Source organism: Mustela nivalis (assembly GCF_964662115.1).
Source record: "Mustela nivalis genome assembly, chromosome: X".
In the NCBI taxonomy this organism is placed as follows: Eukaryota; Metazoa; Chordata; class Mammalia; order Carnivora; family Mustelidae; genus Mustela; species Mustela nivalis.
Window position 1 is genome coordinate 28916362 of NC_139040.1, and position 25187 is coordinate 28941548.

The 25187-nt window shown below is 48.0% G+C and overlaps 1 protein-coding gene across 2 annotated transcripts in view; it reads left to right on the forward strand.

Annotated features, from left to right (window-relative positions):
• The first annotated feature begins 630 nt into the window (after positions 1-630).
• Positions 631-25187, forward strand: part of TMEM255A (transmembrane protein 255A) — a 49371-nt gene continuing 24814 nt past the window's right edge. The window contains exons 1-5 of one of the 2 annotated variants that reach the window (XM_082716274.1): positions 631-923; positions 7562-7704; positions 17229-17291; positions 19337-19426; positions 24454-24522. In XM_082716274.1, coding sequence (XP_082572400.1) covers positions 866-923; positions 7562-7704; positions 17229-17291; positions 19337-19426; positions 24454-24522 — 423 coding nt within the window. In that variant the 5' untranslated portion in view covers positions 631-865. The remainder of the gene's footprint in view (positions 924-7561; positions 7705-17228; positions 17292-19336; positions 19427-24453; positions 24523-25187) is intronic. The other variant, XM_082716273.1, reaches the window with a different exon arrangement.

The window sequence follows — 25187 nt, forward strand, 5'->3', positions numbered from 1 at the left end:
AATCTCCTTCTAGCTCTTAGGGGGTTGTTGGTTCTAGAATTCTCAGATCTGGTGAATAAGGCTGTGTTCCCTCTCTCCATCTCTGCATAATTTTATACACTCTGGTCACATCCCTTCCCAGCCTTCATCTTTCTAGACTAAAGAGTCTGCGTTTGTTTAATCTGTCTTCATAAGGCAGCCCCCTCTCCCCTCCCCCATCCCCTTGATTATAGAGTGGCCCTTCTCTGGATCATCTCCAGCTCCATTATGTCATTCTGGAAGCACTAAGACCAAACCTGCACAAATGTGTGTGTGTGTGTGTGTGTGTGTGTGTGTGCCCCCGCGCGTGCGCTCGTTCGTGTGTGTGTGTGTGTGTGTGTGTGTATTCATCAGCTCTGAACCTCTGACTCTGCCCCCTACCCCAATTATAAATCCTAGAACAGGACGTTTGCCCAAGACCCTCTCTCCAAACTACAGAGAAGGCCGATTGGCCCCAGGCTGTAGCCTCCCTCTCTCTCTCTGCGCAGCCCTGAGCCCCAAGGGGCTAAAACGGCTCCCTGTCTGGCTTGGGAGGCTGGGAGGTGGATAACTAGGATGGGGGGGCCGAGGGGGGAGGGAGGGGGGGTCTTGCGCAAGCGCACGCCGCTGCTCGGACCGCCAATGCTGCTGCCTCCGGGAGCAGAGGGAGGCAGAAGAGGAGGGAGGGAGAAGAGGGGAAGGGAGGGGGAGGCGGCACTTGGGCTGCAGCTCGCAACCAGAGGCAGTCTCTCTCAGCTCTCGGAGGGACGGGGAGCGGCAGCCGCGGAGTAGGATGCTCTGCGGGGCGCCCTGAGCCGGAGGCGCGTGAAGCAGCTTCGGGGGCCGGGGCCACAGGGCAGCTTTCACCATGCATCAGTCCCTGACTCAGCAGCGGTCCAGCGACATGTCCCTGCCCGATTCCATGGGTAAGTCCAGCCGCCCTTCCTAGGGGCGGCGGCAGCTAGGGGTGAGTGCACTGCCTTCTAGACTATGAGCGCCGGGCCGCCCCGGGAGCCGGGAAGCGGGGCTAGGTAGGGGTCCGCGCACCCCAGCGTCTGGGTTGCCTACCAGAGCCCCAGGGGAGCGGCCCGGCGGGGGGCGGGGGCGACGCGCGGAGATGCGAGCGCCAAGCTTGCGTCGGAGTATCCCTGCCCCGGAGTGCGGGTGTGTGCGTGTTTGTGTGCGTGTGCCGACAGACTTGCAGCCAGTGGTAAATTCCAGCTGTCTGGGAATCAAAACACTTCCCTGCAACCTGCGCCTTCGCTTTCCATCCGACGCTCCCTCTTTGCAAAGTCCCTGTCACTTCTAAGAGCTCACGACTAACGACATTAGAAGAAGCAGAGTCCTTGCCCCCTCCCAGTTCTGTCGAAGGTGCCCAGAAATTCAGAGCTGCAGTGGTGGGGGGGGCGGACTTGCACCTCGCTGAAGGGGGGGTTTGCGCAACCCTGGGGGATGGGAGGGGGTGGGGGGAAGAAGAAAGGAGGGGGGCTGGCGGGAGGGGAATTCCTAAGGAATCACTCAAGACAGCCCAGCCCTGCCATCTGCAGCAGCAGGATCAACATTCCTTGAATTTGATTCCTATTCTGCTCCAAATGCATGGAATAAAAATGCGTGAGTGTGGAAAAAAAGGGGGGGGGGGACGAGTGAGAGCGCGAGAAAGAAAGAGCCAGAGCGAGCCCGCGCATCTTCTGAAGTCGCGCTTTCTCTCTCGGGGTAGAATGGAGGGGGAGGGGGGACCCACTAGCCTGATTTGGTTCAACACTTTTCCTCATCACATCTGGGGACAGCTACCTCTAGGCATCAACTTGGCTGCCCCTCGAAGCTGCTTTTTGGTAGTTAGAGACAAAACACAAACCCAGTCCCCCTCAGCTGTTAGGCACCTTCCCAAACCCTATGATTTCACTGGGCGGAGAAATTAATTTGGAGCCCGGGAGAGCGGGAGGGAATTGTCAAACCATGATCCCACCTAATCTTAAAATTCGCCTCGGACACACTCTAACCAAATCGGATTATCTCTTGCCAACATACTTTACATTCTGCAAATTTCCTCCGTCCAGAATTCCTGCTATCCAATCTGCTTAGGTCTCCGATGAATTTGCGGGAACATCTCAAGAGGAGGGGGCGGGAGGAGGGTTGAACCCCCTATGTGAGCTCCCTATTGCCTGCGTAAGACTGGATCTCAACAGAATTCGTTCACCGGAGGGGCCCCAGAAAGTGTCATCTCTCCGGTGGTGGGAAGATCCGTATATTCAACGCTTTTGCATATTCAGCATAAGAATTTTTTTGTAATTATTATTATTTTTAAGGTCTAGTTATTTGCAACGTGCTCCAAATGAGGCCAAGGACTTGGGTCCGAATCCAGAACACAGCAGTACCAGATTCTCTCCAGCTGTCTAACACAAGCGCGCAGGCACACACACACACACACACACACACACACTCACTCACTCACACAAACACACACGCACGCGCGCGCACACAGGAACACGGAATGCACTCCTCACCTTGGCCAGCTGTGGCGCCAGCGCAGCCCCTGGCTCCCCGACGCCAGACTGTTGCGCCGGGGAAGGTGGGGGTGGGGGGGGGGAGAGTGCGAGCGCCCGCGGCGCGCAATCCCGCGGCGGGCCACAACCACCTGCAAAGCGGGCCTCCCGCGCTGGGCCGTCTGCCTGTAGGGGAGCGGGCGGGTTAGGGGTCCAGCTTGACACACGGCTCTGTGGGTTGGGGAGCAAGACGAAGAGAGTTCTTTCTTGGGTTCCTAGGGGCCCTGGGCTAGTCTTGAGTTTTCTCGAAAAGTCTACGCAACAAGAAGCTGAGTGGGCTTCGCCCAGCCCAGACTCGATACTGCGGGAGGAGGGTCATAGAGCCCTTACAGACGCGCGAGGTTGCTCCACGCCTCCCGCTTTGTAAAGTCCGCAGACCGAGGGCACTAGCAAATTCCTGAGTCGAGTGGTAACCCTGGGTTTCCACAGTTTGGACAGGGGAGTCTCCCCGGAGTTCCCTGGCTCGGGGCCCGCACAACCCAGGCCTGAATCAGCGTCTAGGCTGTTTAGGAGCGACTCCCACTTAGCTCTGGCAACGCCACCTTCCCTTGCATGGCGGGGGAGGAGAAGTGGAGGTGGGGGTTAGGGTTTCAGCCCCCAAGGGACGGCATTTCTGAGGGGATTCCCCCCTACAGGCAAGACACAACCGCAGCCCAAACAATAACATTTAAAACACACAGACACACACTGCACCAGGGTGCCTGCACACTACGTTAGCTGGCTGCCTGGGGATGAGCAGTTAGTACAAGGCTGGGAGCAGAGGGGCACTTGGCAATATGAAGATGGTCATTTGAACAGCGCCCCTACGTCTCCCTCCCAGCAACCCCCGCCTCCCTTTTTGCAACACCGCCCCCAGGCTCTGAGGCACCTCTGCTACAGCGGGGCCCTCTTTTCCTCCCAATAACAATTCACCAGCGGCCTTGGATGCCTCTGGTTAAAGAACTGCAAGAGGGGGGAGGGGCGGGGGCGGTGCGGGATATCAGCACCTTTAAGGAAATGTTTGGGAGATTGGCAGAGTCTTGAGACTCTTGTGTGGGCAGCCACCTGTTTCCAGCTGCTTGAGGCTGGGACTTCCCAGGACCCTCCTTGTGTGGCAAAGCTGACTCAGGTAAGCAAAGCCTAATTGGTTCAAAAGAGGAGCCCCCCAAATTAGCCAGTCATCAACAACATAGTGTACAGGACAGGCTACTGGGCCCTTGTCCTGGCTGCACTCTGATAGCCATTATACCCTATAATCAAGGGGGTAATCAAGAACATGCACAAGGTAAAACATGAGTAAGCAGAGACAGTCATCCCACCTTCTGGCAGCCCACACCTTCCTTCTTGTCAGCTACATCATCCTGGAGCTGGATTTATCATATGGGCTGTGTACCAGACCCACAATTACAACGGTGATCGTAGCGGTTACAGTTAACATGTGTACTGAGCAAAGTATATAGGGACTCTGGAACATGAAATAAGGAGCGATTATAATACAGTAGGCTTGGGAAGAAAAACTTTTGGAGGAGGTGAGTTTTGAGCAGGTTTTAGAGGAAGGGAGGGACTCACATTCAAAGACTGCAGTGCGGGTGGGGACTCTGACCAAGGGGGGGGGGGACCAGGCTGTATCTGGAAGGGTGGAGACAGCAAATAATTGGGTGCTTCTAGAGCGTCACGGGGAATCTGGGGTGGGGGTGGGGCACTGCAGAGAGGGAGGGCTGCAGTAGCTCTGCAGGGAGGCTGCTGGGGGCGGAGGGGGGCAGGCGATGCCAGTGACGGGATTTCAGACTCTCCCACTGCTGTTGGTTGCAGGGGTGGCTGTTGTCCTTTAAACAGAAATGTCCTGGGCGCCTAGTAGGCAGGCCAGTTGAGAGACACTGGGGGTGTGTGGTACCAGGTGACCAGAAGCCTTTTAGTTCTGGGGACCCCGTCACGTGTGCCCTATTTTAAAAAATCATCTCAACGAACACAGCTTATATTTATTCATACAACCCCCACCGTCTTTTTGATTAGAAGGGAAACAATTCTGGTATGTTGCCTCTTGTTTATTCAACAAGTATTGACTGCTCGCTAGGTATCAAACACTGCGATAGGCACGCTTTTCAAGTACCTCCAGCTTTGTTTAAGCTTATGGTATCGGCTAGAGGTTTTTGGTGGGTTGACTAACTAGACAAAATCAGAATCAGATGTTCCTGCGTTCACGGGAACATCTAAGGCAGGCCCCAAATTGTGCCCTAATAATAGGGCTCCCTTCTAAAACGAAACAACCACCAGGAAAATGTCCTCAACAGACACAACGAGCTACCTTCTAGAAGCCTGAGCCACACGTTCAGAGAACAGGTGTGTCTTATTCTAAGTAGATGTGACTTTTAAGTCGAATTGACACTAAAGGTAAATGGAGAGGTGATTCTTCACTTTTTAAAAGCATTCGGCCCCCTCTCCAGGATTCCTTATGATGGTCAGCTCCCCAGGTGCCACTAGAAATAATTTTATCTTACACAATTATACTCCTTCTAGTGACTTGGGGGAGGGTGCGAAGGAGACAGGGAAAAGCTGTTCAACCTAGTGATGAGAGAGTTTTCTTAGGAATTTTCAAAGCAAATCCCATCCGGAGGCAAGGCCCCTGTCAATCTGTAGGATCTTTGCCCGAGTTTCTCAACTGACTGGATTTTCAATTCAGGTTCTAAAGCAGGGGGGAAAAAATAGATTTTCAAATGACACCATGTGGTTTGCTGAGTCACTTTTCTGACCTGGCTCCTGTGCTTTTAAGAGCTAGAGTGATATTTGCAAAGGAGACCCAAGAGCTGTGAATAGGATTTAAAGCCACTTGGCAGGGAAAGAGCAGGTGAGTGATACTGAAAAATATTAGAAAGACCATACACACGCTCCCCCGCCCCCCTTTAGTCTCTAAAGTTGTGTGTTTTCCGTGTGAGGTGTTGAGACACTTTTGGTGTCACAGAGATACCCTTGTTGTCTCCAGATGTTCCCTCACTGTCTTTTGTTCATTTGAGGCAGGGGAGCACTAAGATGGGGTGAGAGACAGAGGAGAAGGCAGGTGGAATGCGGAGGCGATGTTGATAGGTTTAGGTTAGAGCCCTCTGCGAAACCAACTCGCAGATTCACCGAGAAGCACCCATCATCAAACAGACTCGGGGCCCCTGGTTTAGACATTCATTTAGCCCGCCCCCCTCCCCGCAGATGCCGACAAAGGATAACTAAGCTTCAGGTGAACAGGAAATAAATCTTGGGTCCCCCTTCCCCTGCCCCACCCCTCCAGACCGCCTCTCCCAGCCCTGCTCCCAGCGTTTCGACCTGTCAGCTTGCCATTTGCATCCCAAACAGCCATCTTTCACCAAGGGCCCTGATGTCACAGGTGTCACTAGTGGTCCTTTATGGAGGCTGGACTCAGGCCCCACTGGAGGGGAGCCTCATCTCCCATCTCTCCCCACCTCTGCTCCCAGGTCGAGGTCTGGCTCTTTATAGTCTGTGGGTACCTATAACGGCTCCGGCTACGTCTACATTTCAATGTGAAATAGTCTCAGAACGGGATCGCATTAGAAATGACCCTGATGAGTCATGTCCCTCACTTTCCAGGCTGACGTCAGGGGAGACCGCCAGCCCCTCCCACCTCCCTTGGAGCCCTCGGCGGGGCCCCGCACTGGGGAAGACAAGATGGATGGTGGCTCGAACCCAGGGTTGGCACTCCTGGCACTCTGCGTCCACACCAGGAGGGCAGAGCGGCTGTGGGCTGTGCGGGCCGGGCCACAGCCCTTCCCTCCCCCACCTGGCCTGGGTCTCGCTCGCTGTCTCGCCTCCCTCCCCCTTTCTTCTTCCCCTCTCCCCTCCCTCCCAATGGTGCAGTCTGGGCGGCTTCAAAGGCGGCTGCTGCCTTGAGGCTGCAGTGAGGCCTTTCAGAATGACGAGGTCCTGGGAGCAGATTCTAGTGGCCTCTTTAGGCCCATAAATGCCACTCAAGCTGCCTGGGTGGGCGACCCCATCATAAGGCTCCCCGCTGCTTCATCCTTCTCGCTAGAGAACTGGACTCTCCCACCACCAACCCCCCCCCCCCTTTGCTTCTGTTTACAGAACTCCTAGGTGGGAACTCATGCCTGGTACTTCCTGCTGTGAGTCCCTTTCCCCAAGCCACAGAAATGCAGGCAGAGTGTGGGGCGGTGCTCGATTCCTTTTTTTTTTTTTTTTATTAAATTCAAAAGTGAGTCTAGATACCATTTTTCTATCTGACTTAATAAGCCTGTTTTCAAAAAAAAATATTGGTTTGCGCTATCGTGTCTGATAAGCACTGAGTGGAACGGGTTTCTTGTCATTTATATTTATGTCACCCTCACATAAGCCTAAATGTGTATAAGTTATAATCTTCCCCATCTACCTCCCCTGATACATATCTTTGTGGACTAATGGCCTCCAAACACTTACTTTATTACACACATTTATTATGTGACAGATCTTGCCAACACACCATTTTAAAGTTTATACATGAGGTGGCAAATGTCAGAAATAAATGAAAAAAAAAAATCCCAGTACCTGGCTTGGTTGTGATATTTACACTGAAAATGAAATTTCCTATCTCCAGCTTATGAAAAAACCCTCCTTGGTCGCATATTGGCTTTAAGATATTTTCATTTAATATCTCCACACGCACACTTCCCATTTATCATACACCTCATAATTTAGCCTAAAAAAACACTCTACTAAGTAGGTATGACACATCTTTTACAGAATGCTGAAAGCCCCTAAATTTGTTTTTGTTTCATTTCTATGGAACTGGTAACATTTCTTCTGTTGTTCATTTTCCAAATGGAAATATGGTTGTTGTTGGTTTTTTTTTTTTTTTAATTATAAACGTGGCACGTGACCATGGCAAAAAACCTGAAATGCCATCCTTTCCCAGTCATTCCTCTCCCCAGAGATAACCCCAGTGACCAACTGAAGTAGGAAAGGAAGACCTTCCTAATGATTTTTCCTTTAAGTCCATTCCTTCTCCGGCCGAAATGAGCAATTTCAGCTTCTCTGTGTGCTTTCAGGAGCCTTCAATCGAAGGAAACGAAACTCCATCTACGTCACCGTGACCTTGCTCATTGTGTCCGTGTTAATTCTCACGGTGGGCCTTGCCGCCACCACCAGGACCCAGAATGTGACCGTCGGAGGTTATTACCCGGGAGTTATTGTAAGTATAAAAGGCATAGGTAGGTCTTGGTGGCTTTCTGGCTCATCTTTCAGGTTCTACTCTGACGGTTTTCAATTCTGCTTGAGTTTCTAGTGTTTGCTCAGTTTTTCCTCCTTGAGGTTTCCCTATATGTGTTTAGAGAGGCAACTCTGGGCCCATTAAGAAGAGCACTAGAGGGGCACCTGGGTGGCTCAGTGGGTTAAAGCCTCTGCCTTCAGCTCAGGTCATGATCCCAGGGTCCTAGGATGGGGCTCTCTGCTCGGCAGGGAGCCTACTTCCACCTCTCTCTCTCTTTGCCTGCCTCTCTGCCTACTTGTGATCACTGCCTCTCAAATAAATAAATAAAATCTTAAAAAAAAAAGAGCACTAGACTGAGAATCAGAAGATTTGGGGCTCTGTCCAGAATAGTGGTTGATCCCAAGCAAGGCTCCTCATTCCTTAGGACCTTGGTTTTCCGGTCTAGGAGAGGTTACTAACTAGCAGTGTTAACCTTAGCCTAAGGTCCTTTTCTCTCGGGGCATCTGCTCTCCTATATATAATGGGGCTCCCCGGATCTTCCTGAAATCTGAGGACAGCTTGGTGCTCTGTGACCGACAGTACTGGTCTCCAAAGTACTCCTACACTGCTATCAGAAAAGATATGCAGAATATTTACTTCTAAAATGTATGTACTTATTCATTTGTAAGTTTTAGGCATGTTCCTAAAACATACAAAAATGGAAATCCAAAGATTAGATTAAAAACAATTTTTAATACCTTCATACTAACACTAAAATTTCAAAGGATGAACGTGAAAGATAGTGACTATAAATCCTTATTTGAAATACCCTACTAGATGATTTTGAATGTTTGGGGCCTACATATCAGATATGACTAGATTATCATTGGCATTGGTTAAAGATTTTTTTGTTAATTTGAGTAGAGTTGACACACCATGTTGCGTTACTTTCAGGCGTACAGCATAGTGATTCAACATTTCTAGACATTATGCTGCTGCTCTCACCACAAGTGTCGCTGCCATCTGTCCCTGTATAAGGTGGCATCCTTGTTTTTTAACGTCAGTCCCACAATGTGGCTGACAAAAAGCTCATCCTGAAAGAAGTGTCAGCTCTGCCATTTTCTTGTGGCTCGCTTCTGCTTACATTATTAGGGTCATCTTTAATTTGTGCTTTCTTAGCAGGAGCCTTTCCAAAGCACTTGCCCATTTTGTAGGGACTGGTTTAGTTGAAACTAGATCACACGATCCGAGTACACATTAAATGCTCCGCCATCAACAACAACTGGTCGCTGCTAGGATCTTGCTTTCCTCCTGGCAAGGTAGCCCACCTTGGCATCTCACAAGGGCGGGGTGGGGGAGGGGTGCCAGTGACAGTGTTTCTTGAAAATTTGCAAGGCTTAATTTCTTTTTTACCATTTTAGATAAACAATAAATGGGAAACGAGAGTTCAGGTAGTTTCTTCCATAGATCAGTGAACTGCTTTATCCATCCATCTCCGGGGCGCACGCAATCCGCTCTGGAAACCCCTGGACTCTTAATATACAAAAACCTCATTTTATGCCAGATCGTCGTGTTGTGTACTTTAAACACAGACATTTTCATTTGCCATTTATACCTCAATAAATCTGGGGAAAAGAAAAGAAAAACAAAAACAAACATGAACGTCGTTCAGATCAGCACATACTGCTTGTTGAACCCAAAAGCCTAACTCTAGAGGTTGGGTCATATTTCACTAGCAATCGTATGACTTCCCAATTATAATTTTCAATTAATTGTAGAGAGCGGGAAGGAAGTTTAGAACAATTTTTTTTTTAAAGTACAGCAAAGAGGTCAGATGTATTTGTGTTGTTGGGTTTTTTTCTTTTTTCTTTTCTTTTCCTTTTTATTTTTTTGGAGAGGTGGGGTTGGAGAGGGAAGTCAAGGGAGAGGAAAGGATTAAAGATGGATGCCTTTGACAAGCCCGCACTGTGAGTGACCAAGCCTGACGCGGGTTGCCTAGGCCACGGGTTCCACAGTCAGCCTCCTCAATAGCCCAGGTTAGCCAGACTCGGGCTGCGCCTCCCACCTCCCAGGAGCTGAAGGCTGCCCAGTAAGTTCCTTCCCCACTCTTGGCCCTTGGGCCGGCAGGGCTCCCCCCGGCCAACGGCAGGTGTCCCGCAGACACCATTCAGTGCCCTCTGTTAAACATGTGATATGAGAACTCACCCAGTCCACTTCCTGTGGTGAGGCAAGAAAGCCAGTTGTCAGCAGAATTGGGTTTTATTTTTAAACACAAGCAGGGGGGTGGGCGGTGAGGAGGAAAGGGGAGGTAAGATTGCACTTTGGTGGCTTGGAAAGGCAATTTATATAGGGTCTGTATGACTTTGCGTGCCTCAGGTAGCTGCGCTTTGTAGAATATTTCTGATGGAGGAGCAAATGCTCGGGCCAAGATTCATGGGTGAGGAAAAGGTGCTTTCTGTGTCGTTTAAGAGTAGGAACTCCTATTCTAGAATGGTGACTGTGAACCTTCTTTGTAGAATATGGGCCCATGGGTGGCTAGGTTAGAGTACATTAACAAAGGAAGGAGGACGAGTGATTGTTGTGATTGTTGTTATTCAGGTACCTGATGTTCAGCTAGCCAGGAAGCTGAAGCAGTGGTGTGTGTGTGTGTGTGTGTGTGTGTTTCACTAAAAGCTAACATAGAAATGTTAAGAGAAGAACCATCCCTAAAGGACATTGTGCCCCCACGGTTTAACCTTTAAAAAAGGTGCTCTCGGAGTTCCTGTAGATTGTTTCTTTTAAAATGGGTTTTAATTATCGAAAATGAATGGGGAAGATTGCAGATTGAAAAACGGAAAAATGCATTTGAGGTCAGATCCCGTGGTAACAAATACAGTAACCACCCAGGCCTGAGAAATCCAGATTTATCCAGAAATGGAGTGCTTTTACTAATCGAATCTTTTGGTTATCAGAGAGGTAGGTACTATATAAACTCTAAGCCAATGGTTTCCCCACCTTTGTGTGCATAAGAATGAGCAGGGGAAGCTGGGGAAAATGCAGACCTTAGCTCCCTGCGCCCTAGGGAATCTGATCCAGGAGGTTCAGGTAGGGGTGGGGAACCTGAATTTCCTTTTGATGAGCTAACTTTTGATTGAGAAAGTAATACACATTGAATCTGCATTTTAATAATAGCCCCAGGAGAACCTAATTTGAGTCAACCGGCAACAACCGGGAGAACTAAAACCTAAGAACTAAAATATGTTCAGCCATAAAACCTGAATGAACGTAGTAGAGTATTTTAAGATTGGTCACTTGAAATATAAATGATTCTTGTATAGAAATGTGAAAAATATCAGGCTACTTGGAACTCTGCTGTTTTGGGGTTAACTATCATCCTAAACTTCCTTTCTGCTCTCTCCAATTAATTTGCTGGTTAAATGTGTTAACAGTACACAAGAATTTAAATTTTTGAAACAGACAAATCAGGGAGCTGTTATTAGATTAAAAGAAGAGTTACCTTACATGCAATCCATTTAAATATTGAGATCTCGGGCATTTTAAAATGTAATTATATTTGCACAGCTTAAACTCAGGTGAAACTTTTCTAGGGCATATATATTTTGCCAAGCGAGATGCCTTTGTACAGTGAGGTGAGTTAAAATCGAGCCTAACCCACTCTCTCTGAGCTAGAATGTGGTACCATCATCCTAAGACACACGTACACACACGCATCTTTAAAGACGTGTGGATCTGTACAAGCTGAACTTTGCTATTTTTTTAAAAAAATGAAAACCGATAAAGACAAACTGGCTCATGGTTTTTACTGTCCTTGAATGTTCGAGACGTATTCCATTCCTGAAGAGTTTTCCGTGAGCTTTCTGCAGCGGAGGCCTAAAAAAACAGGGGGCTCGGTTGTTGTTGTATACAGCTGAAAAGGGCCAGAGGGAGAGAGCCTGCTCCTTCTCTGTAACGCTTTAACCTTAGATCCAGGAGAATGAAGCCTTGAAATGTGTTTCCCCAGCAACCCACAAGATGGGGTTGGCCACCTGATTAGCGTGGAAATCCTTTCATTCTTGTACCCTCTCCCCAGCTGTTGTTCGTACTGTTAAGGCCCATACCAGCCTGGGGTTCCTTTCAGGAAAAAATAAAATAAAAAATAAGAGTTTCAGCCCCGTTTCCAAGGGGTGTGTGTGTGTGTGTGTGTGTGTGTGTGTGTGTGAATTGAAAAATTGTATCAGAGTTACCATGGGAGAGTAGGAGACTGAGACAACAGGCATCATTTGAGGCAATAGCCCAGAAACTTTCTTTCGGCAAGTGTGGCTTGAGCTTCACATGTGAGAACCCTTGCTAAATCCAACAAAGTGTAGATTAAAAGAATTGACTGCTAAGGAAATGTACAAAGCTCTGGATAGGGGGATTTTGTGGTTTGTTGTGGACTGGGCAGAAATTTTGTCTACCTCTTGTTAAAAATATTTCTAAAATATAAGATCATTCTAAAATAAAGTTCCTACCTTAGAAGTCCATTTCAAAGATGAGACTCGAATCTGGATTTGCTCAATCAGATGTCTAATGCCGGCAAGTTCTGTCATTGGCTCCCTGTTGCCTCCTTACCATTGTCATTCAGGGTTCACTGAAGGTGCCCTTGGCCTGCTCTCCCATTCCCCTTCTTTTGCCAAAATTGTCAGTTCCTGGCCCTGAACATAACTTGGGTTTTTCTGCCTTGTTGCTGTGGTTTTCATTGTTTGCCCTGGTTTGGAATGTTCTCCCTCAGCTCTCTCTCTCTATTGATCCAGATGTTCTGTTCTATCCCAACTTCAAGACATGGCTGGGACGTTTTTTCAACCCCAGGCGTCCACAGTGGTGTCTACCATCTTCGAACTCCCTACCATAGAGTTCTCCTACTCATGGTTCCAGAAAATACCTACATCCCCCTTTATGGCATCTGTTGCACCATATTCTTTGGCTTTATTTATTCAGGTCCATCATCCCTTATCTGAATCCTTGAGCCAAATGTGTTTGAAAATGTAGACTTTTTTTTAATTTGAGAAAGATAAGACAGTGCATATATTATGTTATCTAACATCCCGGTGAGGTCTTAAGAACCCCCCCATAAGCAGCTCCTTCATATTTCTCTAATAAACTATGAATTTTTATACTAAGTAGATAAAGATTATAAAATAATCTCGCATCAGTCCAAGGTTTGCCACCAAGTTAGTTACCAAAAAACAAAACAAAACAACCTTTTGGTTTTAACAGCTTTGTGGATTTCAGGATTATGGGAAGAAATTGTGGACCAGTTTACTTAATTACAGCTTCTTGACGTTGGGTCTCTTTGATCATGGTATCATAACCCAGCCCCCCAACTTCTGGCCTCCAAATCACAGATCTAGCACAGTGCTAGGCTGCATAGTAGATGTCCAATTAACATGTATTAAATGACTAATCCTTCTGAGCGTCAGACCTGGGTGTCTGCCGCAATGACTGGGAATCAGCCTAAGTTACAGGGCCCAGTCCAAAAAGAGCCCTTAAATCTGACTTTGATTTCTAATGGTTTGACTTTTTCTTCAATGAGTGGAGGGCAGCCAAAACAAAGCAAATTGGTTATTTATTCAGGTAATGGGGAATCAAGATGGAGGTCCAAAGGTCTGCATTTCCCATGATTCCATGCAGTTCTTAAGGGGTGACCACAGAGCTTTCCTTTCCAAGGCCTCAGGAGAGTAAACAGTTGACTAGAAGTAACTGCCCACTTTCTGGAAGTCCTATTGATTTGTCCTTTTTAATTTTCAACCCCTCGGCTCTTCCTCAAATAGGACTTTTCACTCCCTCCTTGCAGGGAACTTCTTTCCTGGAGAGGGAGGGGCAGTGACGAAGGGCACTATTCTACTAACGCACCACAAATGCAGCACAGTGCGGCTGAAAGAACACCAGCTGTTGGTCAGGGGACCTGTGGACTAGTCCTGACCCTGTCATTAACTTGCTGTAAGCAGGGATAAGTCCATACAGTTCTCTCGGCCACCATTTTCCTGTCCATCAAATGGGAATGGCATCAGCTCCAGTAAACTTCCATAGCGTTACTGTGACCAAAATGGAGGACACATGCTTCTTTAAACTCGATGCGTTTCAAATGTATGGTAGTTTTAGCAACACTGGTGAGTTCATCAACCTGCCATCCAGGTGAGTGAGTTCTTCCAGCCATGACTCAAAAGATGTTATAGTTCCCTGCTTGGTGAACTCTACCTATCTTTGACCCCATTTAAAATGCCTCCTCCTTTGTGAAGTCTTAGAACTACCATTTATTTAGCATTCTACCTTATGCGACTCACACCTCATACTTCATTTTTTTTTTTAAATAAAGAGAGAGAGAGAGAGACAGAGATAGCAAGAGAGAGCAGGAGCAGGAAGGAGAGGGAGAAGCAGACTCCCCACTGAGCAGGGAGCCCCATGTGGGGCTCCATCCCAGGACCCCCTGATCATGACCTGAGCCAAAGGCAGACGCTTAACTGACTGAACCACCCAGGTACCCCCCACACACACACACACTTAATTTAAAAAAATTTTTTTTAATTTGGGTATAGTTGACACACAATGTTAAACTAATTTCAGGTATACAACATAGTGATTCGACTTCTCTGTACATTATGTTCTGCTCACTACGAGTGTCGCTCCCATTTGTCCCCATACAATGCTAGGACAATACCATTGTCTATAGTCCCCACTCTGTGCTTTTCATTCCCATGACTTATTTTTCCATAACTGGGAACCTGTATCTCCCACTCCCCTTCACTCACCGCCTTCCCCTCTGGCAACCATCCATTTGTGGTCTGTATTTATAGGTCTGATGCTACTCTTTGTTTGCTTGTTCACTCATTTGTTTAGGTTTTTTTCAGATTTCACATATAAGTGAAATCATATGGTATTTGTCTTTCTCAGTCTGACTTATTTCACTTAGCATCGTACCCTCTAGGTCCTTGCATGTTGCCACAAATGGCAAGAGCTCATCCTTTTATGGCTGAGCAACATTCCCTTGCATGTATATACACCTCATCTTCCTTATTTATTTGTTTATCAGTGGACACCTAGGTTGCTTCTATATCTTGGCTATTCTAAATCATGCTGCAATAAATGTAGGGGTGCATAGATCTTTTTGAATTAGTATTTTTGTCTTGGAGGGGTAAATACCCAGTAGAAGTCACACTACATATTTTATCTCCTTTCCTCTTCCTGGCAGCCCTGTGTGGTAGTTAGTTGTGATTCCCATTGTATAGATGGGGAAACTGACGCGCAGAGTGGGTAGGACTAGTCCAAGGTCACGCAGTTCACGGATAGTGGGGCCAGGGATGTAATACAAAATGAATGATCATCTTCTCCTATAGCACTATTTTATCCCTTTCTTGTGGCCCTTAACCCACGGTCCGTCTCTCCTTCATTGGACTACAAACTGCTGGAGGGCAGAGGTCATGTCTTATTATCTGACACAAGTATTTAGTGAATATTAAAAAACCAAATGAATCAGAGTGGATTTGAATGGAACGGAAAGAAAGGGAGGGAGCTGGATAAAGTCACTGGCTGACCTGAGACTTCAAGTCCCGGGTGCCTTGTCTTTCCAGTCAATTCCACGAGGCTTCAGCCACCTCTTCTGGCCACTACCATCAGGGAGTTACTTGAGAGCACCTGCAATGTCGGGCGTTTTGCTTCCCGTCTGAAGGCCAAGCCTGCTGTTGGGGTTCAGGAGACATTAAGCGAAGCAGCTGCGGATACTGATAAACCACTCAGACTTAACCACTCAGTTCCATGTGAGAAGCTGCCTCCGACCTTCTCTCCATCTTCCCAAGTGGTCCAGAATGGCACAAGCACAGGCTAGTCACAGAATTATTCCTGAAAAATAAAAGCTGTGGAATATACTGCAGGCAGGGGAAAGAGCAAACATGAAGCTCTCTTATGAAATTGAGCAAACAATGATAGGATTTTCCAGCTCAAATTAGGTTAGAGCTGCTCAAAAGGTAAATGTCTTCAAAAATAGTAAAAACCACGGGAACAATATGTACTGATTACTTACTGTGTGCCAAGCACTGTGCTAAGTTCTTGGGATGTGTCTTCCTGGTTCATGCTTGCACAAGTCCAATGAGGTAGCCCCTGCTAGAGTCCCCATTTCCCAGATCAGGAAACTGAGGTTGAAGGAGGCCAATCCGTCTGTTCAAAATCCCACAGACAAAGGTGGAAGAGCTGGGGTAGGAACCCAGGCTGGTTCGAGAACCAGGTTTTAATCAGTATACTTTACAACAAGACATTTAAATTACATTTAAAATAAGAGCCGGCGGCGAGGTGGGCGGAGTTTAACTGTTGAGTATGGATGTTCTCAGTAGAGTCTTGGGGGGCGTGGGATATACTCTCGTGCACATCGGCATCTATTTCCCAAGAAGTGTTGCTGGCTGAGTGGCCAAATGAGTCCTTGGAAATTTGTATTCATCCCTTCCGTTCATTCCCTTTCATTCTTGGGTTTCTGAGACCAGCACTCAGTGCCCCCACGTTGCCCCACCCCATTTCCCCACCCCGCCCTCGGTCCATTAGATTTCCAAGTTCAGCTGTAAGGCATGGGGGGCCTCAGATGGAAATAGATGCCCCTGTGAGCCACGGTAAAGCTGGAAACCTGGCCCATCCGGGAGGCTAAAGAGACCTGTAACTACATCACCGAGCTTGTGTTAAGATTTATTGGTCCGTGCTAACCACTTTTTACTTATTCCATTTTTATCCCTACCTACAGCCATCGGTTAGGGATTGTGTGCAGCTGAGCCTGGCTGACTCAGTCCACTAATGGCAGAAGGGAGAGGAAAGCGGGACCTGCTACAGTGAGCCATCATTCCAGCCACTTAGGGAGATTGTTTTTTTAGGGCTTTACACGGCCATTTCTGTTCACCCTCTAATGAATGCTTTCTGTCCATAAATGAAGCAGAGATGGAAGAAGAGGTGAATAAGTGCTAACATAAATTGCAGTGGGTCAGCCACAAATACAGGCTTTCAAAAAATAGGGTTTTTTTTTTAAGTCTAGGTTAAGGTGCTTGCTGATTTCTAAAGCACTTCCTGGGTTTGATTAGTGGGCCGGATGCATCAAAAATTGCTATTTCAAATCTTTACTTTGTAATCCATGTATCAGAGTAGATGATCTCCTTTCATATATATATATATATATATATATATATATATATATATATATATATCAGACTATAAAGTGTGCTTTTCACCATTATATGTCTCTTACTGAGTCTTACAGTCATGCGCTAGGTAATAAATATTGATATTGAAATAGGCAGACTCTGAAAAGCTCTGGTTGACCTTTGCTTTGAGTTTTTGGGCACATGAGTTTCTTCTTAGGTCTGATTCGTTTCTACAAGGAAAGATGGACAAACGGTGGGAGAAATACTCTTATTGAACACGTCGTATCTGTGTAACAGCTGCATGTGTCGTATCAGACCTTGTTCGTTGTCCTGAATCCCATCCATTGCGTGGGCAGGCTGATCACCTTCCCATATGTTTGCCATGTTGCCTTGCAGCTCGGCTTTGGATCATTCCTTGGAATCATCGGATCAAACCTTGTTGAGAACAAACGGCAGATGGTAAGTTTTCATCGCTATGGAATCGTACTCTTCATCTGGAAAAGCTCAATATTCATATGGGTAACTAACATGCTTCTTAAGGTTTCCCAGGTCAGGCCACAGAAGAAAATGCCCTTTTGCCTTTTCTCGTCAGCCACCAAGGAACTTACTCTAAAGTGACCCTGTGGTATGGGACTTGTTCCCGTCTTGCCCGACACTCCCTTGGTGCCCTGGTTAGTCTCCTTAGGTGAAAGTTATAGAATATTCTGGATCTTGCCCTTTGCTTTCCTCCTCCCTCTCTGATGCATAAATCTGTGGGAAGTTTTTGCAGAGGATTCCTGCCTTTTAGGATATTACCCTCTAGGAGACTTCAGTTACAACAAATGGGCCCGCCAAAGACAAAACAGCGAGCCAACCGAACGTATTCCCATTACCCAGAGCTCAAAGTGAAGTGTGTTGTAAGGTTCGAAGGCAGAATGAGCAGATAATAGGAGGTTCTATGTCCTAATGGGGGCCCACAAGGGCAAGCTGCTGGATTTCCTGGCACTGACCGAATTACAAGCATATTACAGTTGTAGACGCTTGTAAATGAGGATGCCTGGACAGTGGTCAGATGGTGCACTGATTAGGCTCCCCCCCCCCCCCCCCCCCCCGCACAAGCCTCTGTGGCATCTAGACTTTGATAATGGGGTCTATTTAACGGCAAGTTTAATCAGATAATGTAATAGCTCCAGGGAGAACTCCAACCATCTGTTCTCCCCCAGCAACGTGGGGAATTCCCTCAGGGGAGCGCTCCGCGTTCTCTTCTTCCATTTCACCTGGACTCCCCGCCTCTCCTGCCAGTGCCAGTCCTGTTTGCTCTCTGGGCTTACATTATTCAAAATAACGGGGGAGTTTTAATTGCAGGGCTGATCATCGCATAGCTAATAATGCCAATTTCACTACAGCGTTCATCCATTATTTACCAATTCTCTGTAGCGCTGTGAAGTGAGATTGATGGGCAGAGGCTTCTGAACAATCCTGAAGGAGAGAAGTATTTCCTCCCAGCCTGCTGAGAAGGAGAACCTTAGGGTAGCTTTGACTTTGATTTGATTTTGCCCTGGAGAGCAGTTTAATGCCATGCTCTTTTCCCCTTTTCCCCCAACAAACACCTCGAGGAAGAAAAGGACTGATTCTGTGTCCTTCTGAGGATCGACCCTGGGCAGATGGTGGGTTTAGGGGACACCTATCCCCACCCCCACCCGCCAGCCCTGGAAGCACCTTCCCCCACATCAGCTTCTGCTATCTCCCTTGTATCAGAAGCCAGATTATTAGGGAAATTTGTTATCTGACATCATCAGAGTATAGGGCCGTCTGGTGCAAGCAGACCTTTTTCTTAAAAATTTTCGTAAGTACTACACAGAGTTGATCGGTTCCAGAGACTTCCATCCTTAGGAGATGTCTTCGATATTTAAATCTTAATAAGTTGAATGTGCCTTCCTCAACCACGCAGAAGGCCAGGTGGGGTTGTGTGGGAACTCAGAATCGTCCCCATCTCCATTGCTACCCACAGTGAGGGGTTGAGAGGAATGCTGGCCTGGGGGTTGGTGGGCACCGGGCTCTTCTGTAGACTGGATGGGGACCCCGGGTGCACCACTTCCGCTCTTTGAGCCTCCAACCCCACAGTAAATAAAGCAGGGGTTTTGGCTACGAGAATGTCAAAGGTGCAACATCGTTCTGCGTCTGAGGAGGGAGAGACACAGTCAAATTCCTCCACAGGGAGAGAATATTCCTCCGCAGACAGTATGCTCGGTATCAGCAAAGCTTCCTCTTGATCCGGTGCTCACAGACTCACAGAGTGGATTTCTTAGCTTGCCCCAAAGATGTAAAAAATGCCTTCAGCGGCCCCTAACCCAGCCTCCCCCGGCTCCCACTCATCCTGAGAGATTGAAAAAAAAGCACCCCCGTGAGGCTACCGGCCACAGTTCGCCTTTGGCTAGCTTTCTCTTGGGGGTCCTGTAGTATCCGGGAGCAGCAAGAGTGGAAGGCTAACAGACACCTGTGTTGTGTCCCCCCACCCCCCGTAGCTGGTGGCTTCTATCGTCTTTATCAGCTTCGGTGTGATTGCGGCCTTTTGTTGTGCCATCGTCGACGGGGTCTTCGCTGCCAGACACATTGTGAGTACTTTCAGCCCTGGGTCGGAGGAAGCGTGCCATAGAGCAAGACTTCACTGAACGTGTGCGGGGTGTGTGTGCTAAGGGCTGTGCCGGGTCCAGAGGAGGGGGAAAATGGGATCCCTGTCTCAAGTCGCTGAGCGTCAAGCTGAGGATGCCGCTCAACCCCCAGTCATCTAGAGAACTGGGGCGAAGCTGGGGGTATGAACTCTAAGTGCCGGAGCCATTTCTCTTGGACTCCAGTAGCCAGGACAGGCTTCCCTGAATCACCTTTGACATGAAAGTGTGATTTGGAAAGGCAGAGGCAAAGGCACTGAGGCCGGGGAACGGCTTGGAAGGGATGCTGGGGGCAAAGAGGTAGGGAGAAGCGGGAAGGCGTATGAGTTCTGAGCGCCTTGGAGGTTTCAGTAGCAGCAGGAACAGACCCTGAGCACAGAGTCACCTCTTCCCAGATTCCTGAACGTTGCTGTCCCTATAACAGGGGTTGGTGTTTAGTGATGTGACTGTGGTCCAGAGAAAACCCTAGGGCTAGAAGCTGCCACTCAGAGCCCAGTCCTGGAGTTGAGGGCCAAATCCTCAAAGCTGTGCCTTGAGAAAGGCCATTTGACTCCTGAAACCCAAACTCGGGCTCTTCTCTGAGGAAGCCTGGGGTACAGGGCATTCCTAGTGGCTCTCGCACAGGAGCCCTTGCCCCTCTTTTCGTACTTGCCATTCCACACTATTCCAGACTATTCTGCCTTCTGGCTGACTTCTCCATTGGGCACAATGGGCACAGTGCTTATGACCCATGGTACTTCCAGGGTTTCATATAAATATTATCATTTCTTTTCAAATCAGTAGAAAAGGGATGAGTTTTTAGGTCAAGGAGAAGTTTTCACGTATAAATATATTTGTCTTTATACCAAAGCAGTCATTAGATATAATTAAAATAAAGAAAATAGAATTTTCACTATCTTTTAATGGAGAGAGGGGCCCACAAAAGCAAAAGTGCCTACGTCCCAGGGCAGTCATAGCATAGCCCTGATCACTCACAAACCAAAATCAAACGCAAGCCACGGCAACTTACTGGGCCCCCATGACAGACACAGGCCCCCGTGAGCTAGTTGGAAATGTTTTGTTTTCCGAAACAGCCAATTTAGATCAAACCTATATTACCCGAAGCTTCTCTGGATTAATGATATTGGCAAATAGTGCCGGTCGTCCTGAGGCAGTGGCCTGAGTATGGTCGTATGAACGTATGGCCATCGTTGGCCAGGATTAGAGGAACTCATGCGGTCAGTGCTGTCCCACAAAGAGTTTCTGAACTGGTGACTCAGGAGGTCATTTCTGGGCAGGGGGCAGAGTCAGGGGTGGGAGAGAGAGGCTCTTGGCCCAGTTTTCTTTTCGGGGTCAAGAATTTAAATGTAGGCCCTGATATCAGACCCAATCCTTCTGATCTTAGCTGAGGGCAGCCATCTTCTTCGTCTTTTTCTTCTTAGAAAGAAGAAAAATGACATGTGGGGAACTTGTGACATCCACAAGCCTACCACCTTCACATAACAAGTCTTAGCATTTCTGCATCTTACCCTCTGAGTACACACCTATTCGTTTAGTGAGCTTACAGCCAATCCCAGCGTGGGTGCTATGTTGCATTCAACAGGAGCCATTTTCGTAACAATAATGCCTTGTTTTTGTGGAGCGCATTTAGCTTTTCAGTGTGCCTTCCCATCTATTATCTCATTTGAGACCCACAGCAATCCTGTGAGATATGTAGGGCAGACATTATTATCCCCATTTGACAAGAAGTATTCACTCCGAGGCAGTCTCCATGGTAACAGAGGCCTAGTGGCCAAGAAGCCTGCAGTAGATTTTGACGGCATCATGTGCTAAAATGGCTTCCTCCTTTTCCCTCCTCCTCCCACTCCTGATGTGTATTTTTTTAAACAGCTTTATTGGGTCGCCTGGGTGGCTCAGACAGTTAGGCATCTGCCTTCAGCTCAGGTCATGATCCCAGGGTCCTGGGATCGAGCCCCACTCAGCGGGGTGCCTGCTTCTCCTTCTCCCTCTGACTGCTGCTCTTCCTGCTTGTGCTCTCTATCTCCCTGTCAAATAAATAAAATCTTAAAAAAAATAATAAACAGCTTTATCGAGATATAGTTCACATCCCATATAATTTGCTCATTTAAAGTGTACAATTCAACAGGTTTCAGTATCTTCACTGTTACAAGCAAACCATCACCACATCAATTTTAGGTTTTCAACACCCCATAGTCTGGGCTCTCACCTCCCTATGCCCCATTCCCCTCATCCCTAGGCAACCACTAGGCTACTGTTTCTTCTCTATAGATTTCCCTACATTAATTAGCCTTTCATATTAATGGAATCATATATATTATGGTCTTTTGCGACCTGACTTCTTTTCACGGAGTGTGATATTCTTGGGGCTCATCGCACTGCGCCATGTGATTCATTTCTTTTTACGGCTGGGTAATATTCCACTGTATGGATATACCACACTTGGTTTGTCCATTCACTGGTGGACATTTAGGTTGTTTCTGACTTGTGGCTTTTACCAATAGTGCTGCTGTAAGCATTCATGTACTGTGTGGTCTCATGTTTTCCTTGGGTATATGCCTGGTAATGGAATTGCTGGGTCATAGGGTAACTATGTTTACCCTTTTGAGGACCTACCAGACAGTTTTCCAAAATAGCCACACCATTTTGCATCCCTGCCAGAAGCGTATGTACAAGAGTTCCAATTTCTGCTCATCCTTGCCAACTCTTACTATCTGACTGTTTAATTCTAGCCATCCTGGTGGGAAGGACGTGGTACCTCCTTGTGGTTTTGACTTGCATGTCCTTGATCCTCCTCATGTATTTTTGATCACTGGCCTCTGTCCGAGGCAATGGGGAAAATTCCAGTTATATTTACTGGAGGTTTCCTCTAATGACCGCCTACCTGTCTCTGACTCCAGGCCCTCAGTACTTCCTAGAGTTAGTGGCCTGCAGTAGGGCTTTGGACTCAGAGATTTGGGGTAAGGCTGGATGAACCTTCCTGCTTATGCTGTATCTGTCCTTTGATATCTGCTAGTACTCACGGACACCCAGGGAGTTTTGAGGAAGAAGGTTTTGATTGACAGATGATGATATCTATTGGCCAGTTTAATGAAAGGCACTTTTGGACCCTAGCACTGCTTGGGTGGGCTAAAGCCAGCCTTTTCTTTTTCTTTTTCTTTTTCTTTTTTTTTTAATAAATAATGTATTTTTTTAAAGATTTTATTTTAAAGTAATCTCTACATCCAACATAGGGCTCGAACTTACAACCCGAGTTCAAGAGTTGCATGCTCTGGCTGCTGTGATGGCCAAGGCGCCCCTAAGCCAGCTTTTTCAGTTGTTGGAGTCCTTCAGTGCCATCTTGCCCTGTTCTTTGGCTTGGGGGGGGGGGCGTGTGCATTTCCTCTCAGGACCTACCCTTCTTACACACCCCTCTAAATGTGTCTTGTTCCTTCTCTCTTTCTCGTCTCCTATTTTCCTTCCCTTGCCCTCCCGATAACACAGCCATTAGCCAGCTGGGAAAGTTACTTTACCTTTTTGTGTCACAGCAACCTCCCTCTCAGGCTTCGTCTGAGTGCCAAACGAAATGATGGGTGGGAACCGCCCTGAGGGGGCCTGGCACAGAGTAGCCACTCACTATTGCTCATGAAGCAATTTTCATTTCTGTCTCTTCACTCAGGGATTGGTAGCCCTTCAGATTAAAAAGGTTGCCGAGCCTGAGCTGAGTGACTTTTTCCTACCTCCCGATGGGGGTCCCAGTGCGGCACGTGGGCAACCATCACGTGTGAACGTGTCTGTCTTCATTTAGTTGGTGGCTGAACACTTTCTGCAGAACCGGAAGGTCAGGAGGGCTGTGACCAGCACATCAAGCTTCCCCTTTCTCAAGATAATAAGGGCCTCTGCTACTTCCCAAGCATGGAAAGTAAACCTTGCTGTGTACGAGCACGAGAACCTTCATTCCTTTCCAGCCTGACTCCAGCCTAAACCAACGCTGGACAGACAGGAGGGTTCACGTAGAAGCTGCTGATGGAAAGTCCTGGGTCCTTGGTGGGGCTGCAGGCTGGGAGGCTGGGAGGCTGGAGGCCCTGGGGTACCAGGAACAGGAGATGGCAAATCATGTGTGGGGAAAAGCAACCGCCAGGGTTATTAAAATTGGTGAGAGAAGTGGGGACAGGAGGGAGGGTGCTTTGGCCAAACTCTACAGGTCACTTTGCAGAAACTGCTTGTCCCATCCTAGCCTGCTTGTGGCCAAAGCCCCCTACCCCTTGGGGGATGTTTAGCATCACCCCAAAAGTGAACAGCATCCCCTGCCTGCAAGTTCCCAGGCAGCGCTGGATCGTGTCTATCTGATCAACCCCAACCCCCATGCCGGAGAGCTCCCTCACCAGGAAGCTGGCCAAGCCAGGAGTCAACTGTCCTTGAGCCCCATGTCAGTCTTCTGGGCTTTCGCGGTATTTTCAGAGGTCACAGTCTTCATCTAATCTGTGTAGTTGAGTGAAAATGGCTCATAGTTCAGCTGAGTTAGAATCTACAGCAGTCTCAGCAGCTGCTCAGCCCTCTGGGGCTTGCTTCCTGAGCTCAGGTGATAATGAGACCTCATCTTGGGAGCCGGGCTCCCTCCTTTTGGGAATCCCATGTTGCAGGAGTGCTGCATCTTGTTCCCTGGGGACTCTGGGCAGGAAGATGGAGACTAGAAATAAAAGAAAACCAGACAGAAAATTTCAAGGAACTGATTTCTCACTCAATTTCCTAACTTCTCATTAACCAAGTGGCCCGGTGGAAAGCAGTTACGAGAACATTTGTCTCTAATCCTCAGATTCTTGGGCTACATAGATGAGCCGCTCAGAAACTAACCCAACCCGGTGCCTGCTCGTGTGCGTGTGCATGTGTGCGTGCACGCGCGTGTGCGCATTTTCAGATGTTTTATTACCATTCAGAGCACTTGCTGCTTTGTTTTCCAAAACCCAAACTCTTTGGTTTGCTGTTTCCCTTTCCAGGATCTGAAACCACTCTACGCTAACCGGTGCCACTATGTCCCCAAGACATCCCAGAAGGAGGCTGAGGAGGTGAGCCCGAATGAGGCTACGTGCCTTACCTTTTGGGAGGGTCTTCTGTTCTGCTGGAACCCCCCTTTCTTTTACTCCTTTTCACAGGCCTAAGGCTTGCCACTAGGTGTCTGTAGTTGATTTGCTCAGTGGGTCAGAGCACAAGTGCTAATGAGGCCACGGTCATAGGTTGGAGCCTCCTGAGACCTAATCAGATTTACTTTGCTTTGTGGCCACAGGCTGCCCCCGTGACCCCAGCAGGCAGCTTCTCAGTGTGTGGCTTCCATCCCAAGAGGGACAGCTGAGTTCAGGCCCCAAGGCAGGCCCCACCCCCGGCTCTGCAGATGATGGTTTTGTCGCTTGGATTAGGTGGCCAGCTGGAAGAAAAGCAGGAGCCCCACTAAAGCCCAGCGTCTGGACTAGGGAGGCAGAGCCTGAGTGCCACACACAAGACAAGTCAGGAAGCCAAATGAGGGCCATTGAGAAGTCTGGGTCACTTTGCATGGCAACTTCTCCCTTCTTCCATGCCTCACGCAGAACCAGAGGCAGTGGGCAGTGAGGGGAAGCTCAGCTCCAGGTCATTTTCAGAAAGTGACCCAACCCACTGCCTGCTCAGAGAACACATAATAATTGCCCCCCAACCCAGAGAGCCCTCAAACATGAAACTGCCATTCGACATAAAGTAC